The sequence below is a fragment of the Saimiri boliviensis genome, chromosome 3 (genome assembly GCF_048565385.1).
Source record: "Saimiri boliviensis isolate mSaiBol1 chromosome 3, mSaiBol1.pri, whole genome shotgun sequence".
Taxonomy (NCBI): Eukaryota; Metazoa; Chordata; class Mammalia; order Primates; family Cebidae; genus Saimiri; species Saimiri boliviensis.
Window position 1 is genome coordinate 57,176,117 of NC_133451.1, and position 15,844 is coordinate 57,191,960.

Here is a 15,844-nt window from a genome sequence, read left to right on the forward strand (position 1 = left end):
AAGATACAGAGCAGATAATTTTATCATCACAAGGATGCTTCATGTTGCCTTTTCCTGACGATACTTACCTCCATCATCCATCTTTAACCTCTGGCAACCACTTATCTGTTCTCCATTTCTGTGATTTTGTGATTTCAAGAATGTTATGTGTATAAATGGAATTATACCATGTCACCATTTGGGATTGACTTTTCTTACTCAATATAATTCTCTAAAGATTTGTCCAAGTGTTTATGTGTGTCAGTAGTTCCTTTTAGTTGTTGAATAGTATTTTGTGATACGGGAATACTACAGATTGACCACTCACCAGTTGAAGGAAATTTGTGTTGTTTCCAGTTTAGAGCTACTACAAATAAAGTTGCCATAAGCATTCATGTACAGGTTTTTGTGTGAACATAAATTTCCATTTCTCTGGGATAAATGTTTCAGAATCCAGTTGCTGTGTATCATGGTAATTCCACAAGCAGTTTTATAAGAAACCACCAAAATGTTTTCCAGAGTGGCTGTGCTATTTTACATTCCCACTGATGATATATGAGTGTTCATTTCTCTGCAACCTTGCCATCATTTAAAGTTTTTTATTATTTTTATTTTAGATATGTAGTAATATCTCATTGTGGTTTTAACCTGTATATCTCTAAGGCCAAAAACAATTGGTTTCATAAGATTATTTGCCACCTGTATATCCTCTTTCACAAAATATCTGTTTATGCCTTTGAACCATATGCTAATTGGAGTGTTTGTTGTTGTTATTAGTTTTTATTTATGTTGACTTTTGAGAGTTCCTTCTGCATGCTCGATACTAGTTATTTTTTGGATTACAAATATTTCTAAATTTGTTTTACAAATCTGTTTCCCAGCCTATAACTTGTGTTTTCATTTTCTAATACACATATTTAAATTAGTATATACCTGTCTGTTCAACATGACTATTCCCATGCAATTTGTATTTTACTTTTCTCAGTGACTTTTTCCTTATTTATCATCTAACACAAATATACAATTCTGTCTATTATTTTCATACATATCCAAAGGATATTTAATAAAACTCCTCTGATCTTTTGCTTCTTGGTTAAATGGCTTTGGAGGATGGAAAGTTGCAACTCGTACTGATGGTGTTAAAAACTAAGAACAAAAAGTATTCACAAAAGGGTGAAAGAATTTAACATTGTTCCATTGCTATGTCAAAGTTCAAACAACCGATTGGAAAATGGAAAATTGAATTATATATACGTATATTGCTTGACATCATAAAGTTAATAATTTATTTAAAATATTTAAAAATAGCATCTATATGATTTTTTATCAGATTTGTAAGATCACCAAATTAGTATGCTTGCCATGGTGTACTAATAAGTGATTGTATTTTATATTATTTCATCATAAACGATTCTTCTTCATAGAATTTCAGAAATGTCAGATTCTTCTGTTGTGTCAACAGCTGCTCTCCAAATGAGTGTTTTATCATAAATGTTGCCTTTTACTCTTTTTTATTTTCATTGGAAATAGCCCAATGGTTTCTGTGAATGAGGGAATCTTATGTTTAATTTTTGCTTTTCTTTTTGTGTTTTAAACTTTTTTTTTCTGGCTTTTGTTTTGTGTTTTGTTTGTATGAAGGATTAGATTTTGATTTTTTTCATTTTCATTTTCATTTTTAGCAAGCATGGGAATATATTCTTGAATACACCTTGGGAAAGAGAAAACCTTAAATGTAGCTTAATCAACATTGTAAATCATTTTCTGTCTTTCCCATTGACTCAGATATGTGCATTGTTGGAAATGTGTGCTCTAAGTGGCATATCTTTTTAGTCTAGTTAGCTGCCTGCCTGTAATCAGGACTATATCAGTTGTTGTCATTCTAAATGTTTCCTTTCTTTTTTTCAAACACATTTGCCTGATTGACCTTTTTTTTTTTTTTTTCTCTGTCTTTCTATGGGGCTGCTCCAGGAGCCATGGCTAATCATCTTATAAGCAATGCTCTGCTTCGTCCGCATGGTACTAACAATCCCTATAATACATTGCTGGGGGAACCGGCGGTCTGTAACAACCCTTCTGTCAGCATGTACAACGCACAAGGTGTGCTGGAGTTTATCTTAATTTTTTCAAGTGAGAGTCCCATTTTATGTAGCTTTTATGGGCACATTCTATTTTTCTTTCTCCTGCCTTTCTTTGTTTTGGAAGCAGACATGCAGACTCCTTTCGCATTCCACCCCTCTTGGTGCTTTTATTTTCCATTTTCCTTAGGTTTTCCTTAGTAAGAAATGGATCCCCTCTGATATACAAATGCCTGATTCATCAATATGTGTTTGTTTCTCCATGATGTTATAAAATGTATTGTGGTTTGTCAGTACTTTTTTTGTTGTTCATTTATTTCTATATTAAATACCTATGTATTTATTTTGAGAAATGAGATATTTTCCTAAGGTAAGTAAGATGAAAGAAGACTTGATTCAATATTCTTAATATTACAAGGTCAAGAAAATAAATCTTACTTTGTTATACCATAAAGTCCACTCTGATCATAAACCATTAGTCCTGATGAAAGCATTTAAATCAACTCTGGGGAAAATTGCATTGAACTAAGCAGTGGAAGATAAAAATACTGTACTAGCAATAGCAGCTTGGGTTCTGCCTTAGCTCTGCCGTTACCAATAAGAGCTGGCTCAGGCAGCTCATAAAATTGCTTTTTCTGCTGTGGCTACACGTTAAAAACAAAGCTTTTGAGTATGGTTCCTCTGTACAACCTCCAGCTTGAAAATGATCCAAAAATTAATTGTATCTCAGGCAAAAAAGAAAAAAGTCCATCATACATCTCTTTAAAACCACTTACAATATAAGCATTTGGAAATTGTTCTACCTTTCTTGAGTATAAAAATGTGTTAAGGACACAGAAAACTTAAACTATATCATATATAAGGAGACCACAAGAGAAAATTATTCAAATAAAAGTTTTATAAAAGTCTTAGTCAGTGATCCTTTTACTTAAAATCATACTTGAAATAAAAATTCACAATTACAAAGAGACTTCCATGATTCTTTCAAGTTAAATGTGATTGGCAGTATTTAAATTTTCTAGTCAATTTGAATAAAATTTCTAATATCCTCTTTGGAAATCTTTGGATTTTTTTTCTTTCTCAGTCACAGGTGAAAGATTAGTAGTGTGAGTGTGTGCAACTTAGTGTGAATGTGCCATTGCAAAAAAGGATGTATTTGTTTTAACAGGGCCATTGTGTATCCAAAACCATCTGAGCTTCCCTAGGAGGCATCTTGCCAGATACAAAGGATGATTTTAAATTATTTCAGAAACACCAAAGTCAAAAGTGACTTCAGGAAAATAGTCAAGACGTTTGTCAATACAGTGAAATAATTCAGCTCACTTTCAATTTCAAATTTCTTAAGGGATACATGTCTTTAGAATCAGAAGGCATAGAGCTCATTGAATTCTCTTTACATCATTGCTGATGTTCTGTCAGCGTGTGCTTAAACATTTCCTCTAATGAGGCCCATCACACCTCAGAATCTCATATATTCTATTGTTGAAACACTCCATTTGTGATATATGTATATTTTTCCTTCCGTTAAGCTGAAATTGTTCTCTGGCCTCCAGAGTAAAGAAGAGCAAAGTGTTCTTCTGCTGTCTGAGACAATCTTTAAATGCCTGTAAACAGCTAACCTGTCTTCCTTTAGTCTTCCATTTCTGTAATGAATCAGAACCATCAATATGAGAGTTTCTGGGTCTTTCTTCTTGGTTACCCCACCTAAAATGTCTCTTATATCTCAATGTCCCTATTTCATTGTAGCACTCAAAGAATTATAGATTACCCAATGCATCAGATGTGGTTTGGCAGGACAATTTATTAGACCTTATAAAGGCTTGTTTTGTTTTGTTTTTTTCTTTATTTTTCTTAGGACAAGTGACAGGTAATTGAATCATTATGAACATGTTAACATGTGCTGACATATTAGTAAATTTTGAGTAATGTTAAATGAAGATTTTCACCCTATCTGGAAATTAAATGTATTCTACATTTATTCACCCTACACAGAAGAGTCATACGTAATGATTTTAAAACAAGTAATAAACTTGGACCACGTTTTGTTTAGCTTTTTTGCTAATTCAGATATAATTTCTAACTTCTTATATAATAAACAAGTAACACTTATTAATCTGTATCGTTTTTCTAATTCAATATCTGCCTTTTTGTCTTACTTTATTTTTACTAGTATCTTAAAGTAAGAGATTTTTCCAAGGATAGAATACTTGTATAAAAACTATCAAACTGCAATTCTCACAATGTAAGAATTTTAATTAATACTATATTGATACAAACTTTTATTCTTGGGATCTATGGTAATTGCTACTGAGATTATCAATAAATACACAAAGGATTCTTCTGAATGGATTTGTCTTTTATTCAAGTAAACGCAATAACTTTTACTGACTTTTTAAAAAAACTAAATACCTTTATTAATGTCTTTCAGAGTCAGAGGTGGAATTTAATGTTTTAATATTAAACAACACTGTTTAATGTTTTAATATTTTTTAAGATGTTAAGAAACTATGGTAGTGCTTAAAATAATTCATTTTTACCACTGACCAAAAATAAATCTTGGTGATTGTCATATTGCTACTAATCTTATACTTTCAGATGAATGCACTTATATTCTTACTGGCAAGGTGAAATCTTACATGAAATATAGGTGGCTCGGTATGTACTGGAGTGGTTTATGTTGAATTACCACTTGGTTCTATTCTGTGGGTCCTCTGGTTCAGTTGCACCAATGCTATCCAAGCATAGAAGCATTCTGATTTAAAGTATCTCTCTTGGTTGTAACACCCTTTATTTAAAATATGTAAAGATATGCTTGTGTCACTGAGGCATAGAGTATTAGGAATGAAGATGAATAATATATTTCTATTATAATGAATTCAGATTCTATCTGGAAATATTTAAAATTTCATGCAGAGTACTTCTGGACCATTATCTTCTTGTCATTACTAGGAATTTAATTTTTGTAAAGATAAATCTCATTATACAAAAATGTGTCAACAAAACATAATTTAGAGAGGAAGTCATGATTTTGCTAAAATAATTTACATTTTAAAATAATTTAATGTAATTCTAAAACTACAGAGAAACATAGTTGTAGAATGGGATATAGTGAAGAATATATTTCAGTTGGTAAGAACACAAGATCATTTTAGAATGTATATAAATAGATACTCTGCCATGGTTTTCAAAGCCTAAGGCAGATGTGAAGTGAAGGAAATTGCAGCAGACAGAATTGGAAGAAATCTGGAAAACTTTTTTTTTTTTTTAATCCCAGCTCTGCCATATTAGCAGGGTGGTGTTAGATAAAGGCTCAGCCCCTCTAGGCTGCAGGCTCCTCTTCTCTGAAAAGTGGAAATTGAACTTCAGTGATTGCTCATGTGCTTTCCAGTTCTAAAATGCATTGATTTAAGGAATGAGCCATAATGAGCCTACAAGCATTTACATCTCTTGATACACTGGCTTGGCTCTTCCTTTCAAATGTTTGTTCTAAAGCTCATTTGAAACCTTAAAAGAGATTTCCTCTGCATTTTGAAATGTTGTTGATCTTTTTGCTGAGAAGCAAATCAACCTTTAAAGTACCAAAACTGTCTCTTTAAACTGTCATTAAATTATAGTAAGTTAGAACCCTTTGAAATGATCTGGCCCAGAGAACTTGCTGGTTTTTATTTTATGATACTTTACTCTTTTTGAAGACAAAACCGGCAAGAACAACTCTGTTAACCTGGTTAAAATAAGTTTTTTTTCCCCCCTAAAAAAATAATTTTGATAGAATTGTTTTTTAAAGGATCAACTCTTAAAATGTTTGCTTACACATGATTGTGTAACAATCCAGAAGAAAACTTAATATTGTTAGTTGCATTTGCCCCTCTCACATTTTCTGTATTCAGAATAATAAATAAATTTAATCATTTTATCTCCATAGTTACACAACCTTTGAATATGAGCTCCAAAAATGACAATATTGATCAGTTTTTATTTAAAACTGATAAAAAACATTTATATATTTATAATGAGGAAATAACTTTTGTGCAGGAAAAGAGAAGACACATAAGGCGGTTAAAAAAAAGAACACAATTACGAAAGTCTTCAACTCTGGTTTCTCTCTGTATAAAAGTTTCAGATTTTATTAATAATTTTACTGAAAAATTTTGGAATTAAATAATATTCCTTGGAGCAGGTATACTGTAACACACATACACATATGTGACATTGAAATATATTGGTGAAAATAGTCATGGTCTGCCCTCAAATTTTTACTCTCCTTGGTTTATGTGATAATCTTAAGTGTGTATTTGTTTGAAATTTACAAACGGTGGAAATGCTTATTAAAGACTCATTATATTAGCATGTGTTAAGGGGGTTTTCTTGTTTTCTGACTAACATTTCAGTATTTTTAATTATGATAAGTCATGTAACCCAGACTCATGAATTTTGGGGCAGTGGAAATTATTTCCTTTGACTCTTTTTTCTGCATATCATCAATTTGCTTTTTACTCATGTTTCTTCTACTGTCGCTGTAAGCTTACTTGTTGTTTTTTCTTTCCTTTTCTTCATGCTGTCGTTTAGAGCCCTACAGAGAGACAAGTATGGGAGTAAAGCTAAACATTGCATATCAAATGTAATTTTTTTTAGTTCACTTTTATTGCATCACATATAGATGATGTAGTTATTAAAAACAGTTCATCTCACAATTTAAAAACTAAAAAGCCTATAAATCGACTTATATAAATATATGTTAATAGAGATTAGACGCTTTTGTTGTCTGATTCTTTTATTCTGTCACATAATCAGCATAGTTGTTAAGTTTCATGTAATGTTTGTGTGAGTTAAATTGTTTTTAAATCAAGCATTTATTTTTGCTAAGTAATTCATAAACTTTTAATTTTTATTAGTACATTCCATCATAAAAATGTGTCACGTGCAACATATCCACTTTATTTTACAATGGCTGTTTACAGCCCGTACCTAATGCATTGACAAACAGAAATAATAAATGTGTGTTTCAATGCATCAGCCATTCAATCATAACCATCAAGCATACCATAACAGCTTCTGCAGCAGCTATCACCCATCACATACAGCCCTTTAAGAAGCATTTACTTTTATTTTTTCTTAACATTGTGGATTTGTCTACAAGATATAAAATGAAAATAAATTGCTTCACCCTATATCTGTGATGGCTGCTTATTAATACATTTGATGAATTGCTAATTTTGAAAATTGTATTACTGGAATACACAGTATGCCTCAGGAGTCCAAATAAAAATTGACATATTTGAAACACATCCTTTAAACCATTAATTAACTATTCAAGTTGTTATAAATAACTGCATCACAGATATAGAATGAATGCTATATTTTCACAAGTTAGCAATGTATTAAGAAGTTTAACAGAATTCTACAGTTAATTTTTCTGTAAATAAACACACTTTCTTATTTACCAGTATTGGTTAAATGTGTTTTTTCATTTTGTAGTTGCATTTGAAGTGATTTGTGAAACTATTATAAATACTCGGATTTCTGTTCATTCAAGGGAATGCAAAAACCTTGAAGAAATATGTGGTCAAATTTATTTCACTGCAGCTGTTTCCTACCTGAATAAAATGTTTATATTCTTTTAAATCCAAACTTTAACATGCACACAAATCCATCACTCATTATATAATGGTAACATTAATACTGACACAATGTTTTTAGGAATCAGATACCTGTGTCTTTACACATCTTTTCTAGTATTATCTAATGACCCTAAAAATATCACTTATGGGATAGTATATTGTAACAACCAAATTGCTTATAGCAGAAAAAAATTAGAAAGTAAATTTGAATACTTTTGTTTTGAAAATTCCTAGGTGTAAATTGTTTTTATGTGCCATTTATTTGACTAAACATTATTTCATGACCTCATCATTCTGACAAATTTAACATAATCCTTTTGTGGTTTTGTATGTAGGGATTGTTTTAAAACTTACAAAATTAAACATTAATTTATTAGACACTGCTTGTTGCTTTTACTTTTGACAAGTATATTAAAAGTACCACACATGAATTATGTTAATATTATACCTATTTTGATGTTAAGATAATATGTAAAATTAAAGGTAATGAATTATTTAATTGACTTTGATATGTATAAATTGAAAGCTATGAATGTCTATACCAAAATTTTATGTTATTTTTCCAAGTTATAAATAAGTATACTTCAAATAATATCAGGTAGTGTTTGTGTGGCAGTTGCAAATTGATAATCTATAGGTTTTTAAAAATTCTTTTAAAGATCTATTTTAAATATGATTTTCCCATTTATATGATTTCAATCACTGGTCTAATTATACACATTTATAGATTTAATAGTATTTTCTGTTTCCTTCCAAATATTCTATGCTTAAGTAAAAATGCTAACAATTTATACATATTTCATAGTTGTTGAATGTTTTTGCTTTTGTGTGTGTGTGTGTGTGTGTGTGTGTGTGTGTGTGTGTTCTTTGGCTTGTTGGATATCAATGTCATAGTATCTTGTAATCTTTTTCAGAGGGGCTTCTGAACAATGCCAGGGATACAAGTGTCATGGATACTCTACCACTGAATGGTAACCATGGCAATAGTTACAGCATTGCCAGCGGTGAATACCTGAGCAACTGTGTGCAAATCATAGACCGTGGCTATAACCATAACGAGACCGCCCTAGAGAAAAAGATTCTGAAGGAACTCACTTCCAACTACATCCCTTCTTACCTGAACAACCATGAGCGCTCCAGCGAACAGAACAGGAATCTGATGAACAAGCTGGTGAATAACCTTGGCAGTGGAAGGGAAGATGATGCCATTGTCCTGGATGATGCCACCTCGTTTAACCATGAGGAGAGTTTGGGCCTGGAACTCATTCATGAGGAATCTGATGCTCCTTTGCTGCCCCCAAGAGTATACTCCACTGAGAACCACCAGCCACACCATTATACCAGAAGGCGGATCCCCCAAGACCACAGTGAGAGTTTTTTCCCTTTGCTAACCAACGAGCACACAGAAGAGCTCCAGTCACCCCATAGAGACTCTCTCTATACCAGCATGCCGACACTGGCTGGTGCGGCCGCCACAGAGAGTGTTACCACCAGCACCCAGACCGAACCCCCACCGGCCAAATGTGGTGATGCCGAAGATGTTTACTACAAAAGCATGCCAAACCTAGGCTCCAGAAACCATGTCCATCAGCTGCACACTTACTACCAGCTAGGTCGTGGCAGCAGTGATGGATTTATAGTTCCTCCCAACAAAGATGGGACCCTACCCGAGGGAAGTTCAAAAGGACCTGCTCATTTGGTCACTAGTCTATAGAAGATGACACAGAATTTGAAACCAACAAAACTGCTAACACCTTGTTGACTATTCTGAGTTGATATAAGCAGTGGTAATAATGTGTGTACTCCTAAATCTTTATGCTGTCCTCAACAGACAAACACAAACTCTCAGACTTTTTTTTTTTTTTTTTTTAATGGGATTTTTAGGTCAGCCCAGGGGAGAAAGATAACTGCTAAAATTCCCCTGTGTACCCCATCCTTTCTTGTCCTTTCCCCTTCAGATGGAGACTTCATTATGTTAATGAACAAGATATGAAGAAAATGGCACTCATTGCGGCCTTGTTGAATTATGTTGTGTATGGTTTAACATCTCTGATGCTCTGTTACTAAAATTACAAGGACCTGCTTTTTGAAAGGCCAGAACAGTTGTCTGAAATTAGTAACAATGCTGCATCTATATTGGAGTGACGCACAAATATAAAAGCAAAGCAAAACTGTATCACCTAGTGGTTTTGGTCACTCATAACCTGAATTCACCACAGCTGGAATAGCTGTGGAAAACAATAAAACAACAAAATTAATAATGAAATGGAGGGGAATTCTAGAATTATATGCTAAATGCATATTTTATGATTTGCTGTATTAACTGATGATAAAACTAATGGCAGAAAAAAGTTGAACAATTTCTATGTAATGTACAGATACTAGCATTGCACATATAGTCTGCTTTCTGTTCCTCCAGAATTTGAGTCCTGTTAATGTAGTAGGAAAAAAAAAAAAAAAAATTCTTTTTCTTTTGTGCTGGTCTTGCAAGTTTGTCTACCAGTAAGAGAGCAAAGTTTCCTTCCTTTCTTCTCTTTCTTCCTTCATTTTCTTTTTCTTTCTTTTTTTCTATTTTGCCTTTTTTTTTTTCCTTTAAAATTTCACCTGGCAAAAAAATAAATAAATAAATGAAACTATCACTTTATAAGAATCATTTTCTAGTAATGCAAACAAATTATTTTTTACAAAAAATAAATAAAATAAATAAGACTTCCTTCCCTCACTATATATCTTTATGCAGTCAGAATATTTCCAACAGTGTTTTTTTTTTTTTGCAAATTAGAGCAGGACAAACTCTTATGTTTACAGGGCACATTTGTTGTCATGCAAAGCGTATTTGGCAAGCAGTCCATCACCAGAACACTAGCTATGATTCTAGAAGTCAAGAGGTGTCTATAGAACTAGTGGGGCCTCTGCATGTGAAAATGGTTTTCCATAGGCATTAAATGCTGAATACTCAGTCTGATCCCCTAGTGGGCACCTGCACTACCAATTTTTAGAGGAAATTCACTCCCTTATAGTAAGAACTGAAAGGTCAAGTTATTTTGAAGTGATTTTAAAAAAAAATTCTTCTGTTTATTAACAGGAAAATTTATTTATTTGACAGGATTTTGAGTAACGTAGGAATACAAGAGGTAAATTAGCAGCACATAATTTTTTTTTAATTTATGATCCATTTTGTATGGTCTCAAAGTTGGATGACCTCATTACTAATATTTGTTGTAAAAGTGAAACTTGTTTGCCAACCAATAAACAACTGATTGAGATTTAGAAGATATTGTATTGATGTATGTACTATATGATTAATTAGTCTTTTTATATTTCTCGCCTTTGTTTCCTTCTGTTTTCAATACATAATCTTTGCTAATCCTCTGTGGCCCAAATGAGCCATGCAGAAGAAATCAATCTGCCTAGATGAATAACCTAAGCACAAAATCATACAGGTTTGCAGACAAAGTAAACCAGAAAAAATGGGATGGGCATGTTTATTTTGGCTGAACTCGGATGCATAACTTAATTTTGAGAAGGTTAATATATATGTTAATATTTGCTTATCTATAAACCAGCTGCAGCCAGTATGCTTACTTTAAAAATCATATTCAATCAGAGATGTAAATATCAAATTTCAGGGCTGAATGAGTCACATTTTTTCCTCCTGTGTACATTCCATTTTGATGTTAGAAATTCAGATTCACTCAATTTTCTAAAAGCTGCAAAGTGAATACTCATTTATAAAGCTACAATAAGACTTTATTTGTGTTTTCTTTTTCTTATTATATGTATGAGGGAAACAGGAGAAGATAAAGCAAGTTCTTTCAAAGAAATTTTCTAGATCTCCAATTACAGTAGATTCTTTATAGCAGTTTTCAAGTATGGATCCCTTGTTAGGGCAAAGTTAAAAGGAATCTGCCAAATTATAATTTCTCCTGTAGTGTGTTTTATGTTGCTATATTTCCTTTTTCAAAAATCTAAACACTACCCATCTATAAATGACTATCTTAAATCAAGATGAGAAGAAGCAGTTTAGAGAATGGCCAATAATCTGTATATAGTTTATAAATACATGACAAAAAATAAATCTGCTAGGCCAGAGTGCATCATCAAAACCTTCCCATCACCTCAGAATATTTTATGTATCATTCCTTTTTAGTCAATTGGCATGAAATTTTTTTAAGTCTACAGATTCTACGTTGGAGGAGAATCACAAGCTTTCATGGTAATTAGGTTTTCTCACAACACACTATGGCAATATTAGCACCTCCAAGGCGTTTAACCCACCAGATACATAGAATACATTTGGCAATAAACGAGTCTTTTTTAGATGTGTTTAAGGTAACTTCGGAAACACAAATATAGTCTGTGGATTATGAGCACTTAGGCTTGTTTGTCAAACAGTAATCTACATGAAAGCAACTCAGTCAGTGAGAAGCTGGTTTCACAGAAAAATGGGGAAACTACCTCAATTCAGCTTGCTGATTTTCTGACATTGCTACCTCCCTGCCCATTATTTTTGTGTTTCTATATGGAAATTTGAAGTAGGTAGCCTCTCAAACTCTACATAGATCGAGTTGAAGAAAGATCACTTGAATACATACATGGTGCAGAAGAACATTCAGCACTACAGTTACAACCAAGCTCTTGTATCAAGATGAAAGGGTGAGATTTTTGAACTCTACACGTCATAAATGCTGTGTTTTCAGAAAGACTTAAGATCCCAAAGATTATAACAGGGAGAGATTTCCCCCACAAGTTTTATGTAACCATAATAAAAAAATAAAGTGGATAAAGGAGCTAATTTTACATACATTTCGATAGACATTTGCATATATCTAATGTATTCATTTTGACCTGTTTACACTAACAAAGGTTGAATTCCTGCACTTGAATCTTTTTCTTCTCATACATTTTCTTATAGAGCTATTGATGAATTAATTAATGATTTTTAAAATTTTTCTTTTTTCTACCACCTTTTGTGACTCGATTTTTTTAATATCCTGAGACATTTATGACCTACTTATCTATATTTTTTATGTGTTCATCTGACTTTCAGGTAAGAAGTAAATTTCCATCAAACAGATACACTATACAGCCATAATACAGCTTATTTAGCCAACTAGAAGTAAAACTTAATGCTTTTGAAACAAATGATCACTTTCTCATCAAATAATAGTTTTGCAACATTTTTAGAATAGGTTGTTTTTCCTCTTTGAAATATAGTTCACATGATACTTTATCAGGACACTAGTGGACCTAACGTTTAGTTAATTCTGAAATTGATGGATTGTTGCATAGCCTTTGTTCCTGATTGATAAATGTCCAAATTTTGTGAAGGAGAAATTGGTTGGAATTCCAATTAAATTTTATGGGGATCCCTTCTTGCTTCCACTATATTATAATTAAACACACTGAATTGGAATAATAAATTACTGTGCTAAAATAATCATAATAACAAAAATGAACTGACATGAGAACAATTATGTTAAAGTAACAATAATTAGGAAAATATGTTAATAAAAAGCAGGTAAGGGAAATATCCTTAACTTCCTGTAAAAAAAAATTCACAATAACTCGAAATTAAGATGTAGTTTATCATCTGTATAAAATCTCCATTATATCTTAAAAATGTTGACATATTAAGGAAATAATCTTTAAGATCTATATTTGAGATCTTTATTAATATTAATTGGTATGATGAAACATTTCATAATAGAGATAAGCATATAAGGGAATTAGTAAAATTTATAAAGAACCCACATATTTAATTTTAGGCATTATCTTCAGCTTTCCCTGGGCCCCCAACACATGTTGAAATGTTTTTGACTAGCTTGCTTACTTTAAGGAGTGACATTAAAAACTTTGACTGACTTTCTACAATACTGGAAAGACCAAAAGGGAGAGAAAAAATAATTTATAAGTTGTTTAAAGATCACCTCCAGACTAATCTATCATCTCCTAATAATGAAAAAAAATTAGTTGTTAGAAGTTGTCTATCACTACTGTACTGAAGTGTTACTGCTTGGATGGTTTTGTTGTTGTTAGAGATGGGGTCTTGCTCTGTCACAAAGACTAAAGGGCAATGGCCCAACCCCAGCTCACTGCAGCCTCATACTCTTGGGCTCAAGTGATCCTCCTGTCTCAGCCTTCTGAGTAGCCATGATTGCAGGCTTGAGCCACAGCACTTAGCCTGTAATGCTTTGAGGAGGGGGAAAAAAAAAAAAACAACATTACAGAACTATAACGCATGTCAATTCAGATTTAGAGAGTGAAAAAACAAGAACCCAAAGTCTCATTATTCAAGTTTTGAGCAAATCTGAAGATATTGATATGAATATCCTTTCTTCTCTTAGAAAACTTTTGAGATAAAATAACAATATATATAAACTTCCCAGTATATTGCAAACCAAGGTGTTAAAATTTAATTAGTTTGTTTCTAATAATTCATAATTTTAACTTACCACATAAACAATTACTATGCATTTCTAAGTAATGCTTTCAATATAGCTTATTTTAGATTTCTGTACATCATTAAATTAGGAAGATAGAGGCACAAAAGCAGCAATGTTGCACAAAGGCTTATGGAAGCATTTTTGTGCAAATAGATTTTACGTAAGAAGCTTCTTGGAGCTCATAAAATATATTTGATGGATCCCAACATTAAATTTAATTTTGTAATCAGCAAATATGTTCTTTATAACATCTGAAAAATATTAAACAACTAAATTTTTATTTGTAGGCTAGCAGGATTTAAAAGTGTTGGTAGTTGCTTCTTTCCTGATTAGGCCATAAGAAGAAACTTTTCTATTTACTAATTAACACTGATTACTTTCTCTTTGGTCTAAAAGGGAAACTTGCACCTGTACACATACTCACACACTCTGATTCCATTTATTTACAGCCTGCAGAAGAAATAGCTTGTTTATGATATTTAAAACTTTGTGATTTCTGCAATAAAAGAGGCAGTTAATATAGTTTTGCATAATCTCATTGAAAGATATTGCTATTCCTTCTTTATTAAAAAAAAAAAAAAAATTAAAGTCAGCACTTCTTTCACATCTAGCACCTGTAAGTTACTATTCAAACTTCATTTCAGCTAAGATTTGTTTTGTTTTGTTTTGTTTTGTTTTGTTTGTTTTGAGAAACAGTCTCACTCTGTCGCCAGGCAGGAGTGCAGTGGCACGATCTTGGCTCACCAGAACCTCTGCCTCCCATGTTTAAGCAATTCTCCTGCCTCAGTCTCCTGAGTAGCTGGGATTATAGGCATGTGCCACCATGCCCAGCTAATTTTTGTATTTTTAATAGAGATGGGGTTTTGCCATGTTGGCCAGGATGGTATTAATCTCCTGACCTCATGATCTGCCTGCCTCATCCTCCCAAAGTGCTGGTATTACAGGTGTGAGCCACTGTGCCTAGCCTCCACCAAGTTTGATGTTTCTTTTTCTCTTAAAAGTATGTCAAGAGCATTGTTCTCATTTGATAATTTCTGTCTCAGAGCATTTCAAAGGGAAGTGCAAACTAATTTTTAAGAAGTCTTGAGAAAAAACTTTGATTTTTGTAAAGAAATCAAGAAAGACTATACGTGAACAATTCTCAATCAGGATAAATAATTGTCTTCAATAACAATATGAACAACAGAAGAGCAGAAACCAACAAAGTTAGCAAACTTATGGTGAAGTGACAGGACCTAAACTAGAGTTCTAGAGAAAAATTTTCCAGGAAATAATAATAAAGTCATTTGTAGTGATGAAAATCTTATATACTATATCAAATACTACTGGTGTATTCAAAAAAGTAAAATTTGAGTTTCTCATATTATGATTTCATTCTGCTAATTCCACAGGAAATATTAAGTACTTTAAACACCCCAGATATTTCTTATCTAACTATACCTTGTTTCAAGGAAACATCAATATTTTGTAATATTTCTTAAATGTAAGTATTTTGCCTCAATTCATCGTCACTCTGTAATCTGCTGACTCTCTTATACACCAACAGAGTTAATGCTTTTAGTAGCTTTGTACCTTTTAGAGCTCTATCATGAATCTTTCTAATAAATATAAAATTAATATTATATTAGAATTATGTACATTGTACAAAATAATTCACAGCCATGCAATATTCATACTATAGAATAATTTATTATTATATATATGAGTATTACATGGAGGCTGAACA

The 15,844-nt window shown here is 32.2% G+C and overlaps 1 protein-coding gene across 31 annotated transcripts in view; it reads left to right on the forward strand.

Moving 5' to 3' along the window:
• ADGRL3 (adhesion G protein-coupled receptor L3) overlaps positions 1 to 10,533 on the forward strand; it is an 846,433-nt gene extending 835,900 nt beyond the window's left edge. For 13 of the 31 annotated variants that reach the window (XM_074396184.1, XM_074396178.1, XM_074396177.1 and 10 more), the window contains 3 exons: positions 1,948 to 2,076; positions 6,621 to 6,638; positions 8,587 to 10,533. In XM_074396184.1, the coding sequence (XP_074252285.1) occupies positions 1,948 to 2,076; positions 6,621 to 6,638; positions 8,587 to 9,386 (947 nt within the window). In that variant the 3' untranslated portion in view covers positions 9,387 to 10,533. Of the gene's footprint in view, positions 1 to 1,947; positions 4,710 to 6,620; positions 6,673 to 8,586 lie in introns of those variants that run through there. The other 18 variants (XM_074396190.1, XM_074396193.1, XM_074396197.1 and 15 more) reach the window with 5 other exon arrangements.
• The last annotated feature ends 5,311 nt before the right edge of the window (positions 10,534 to 15,844 follow it).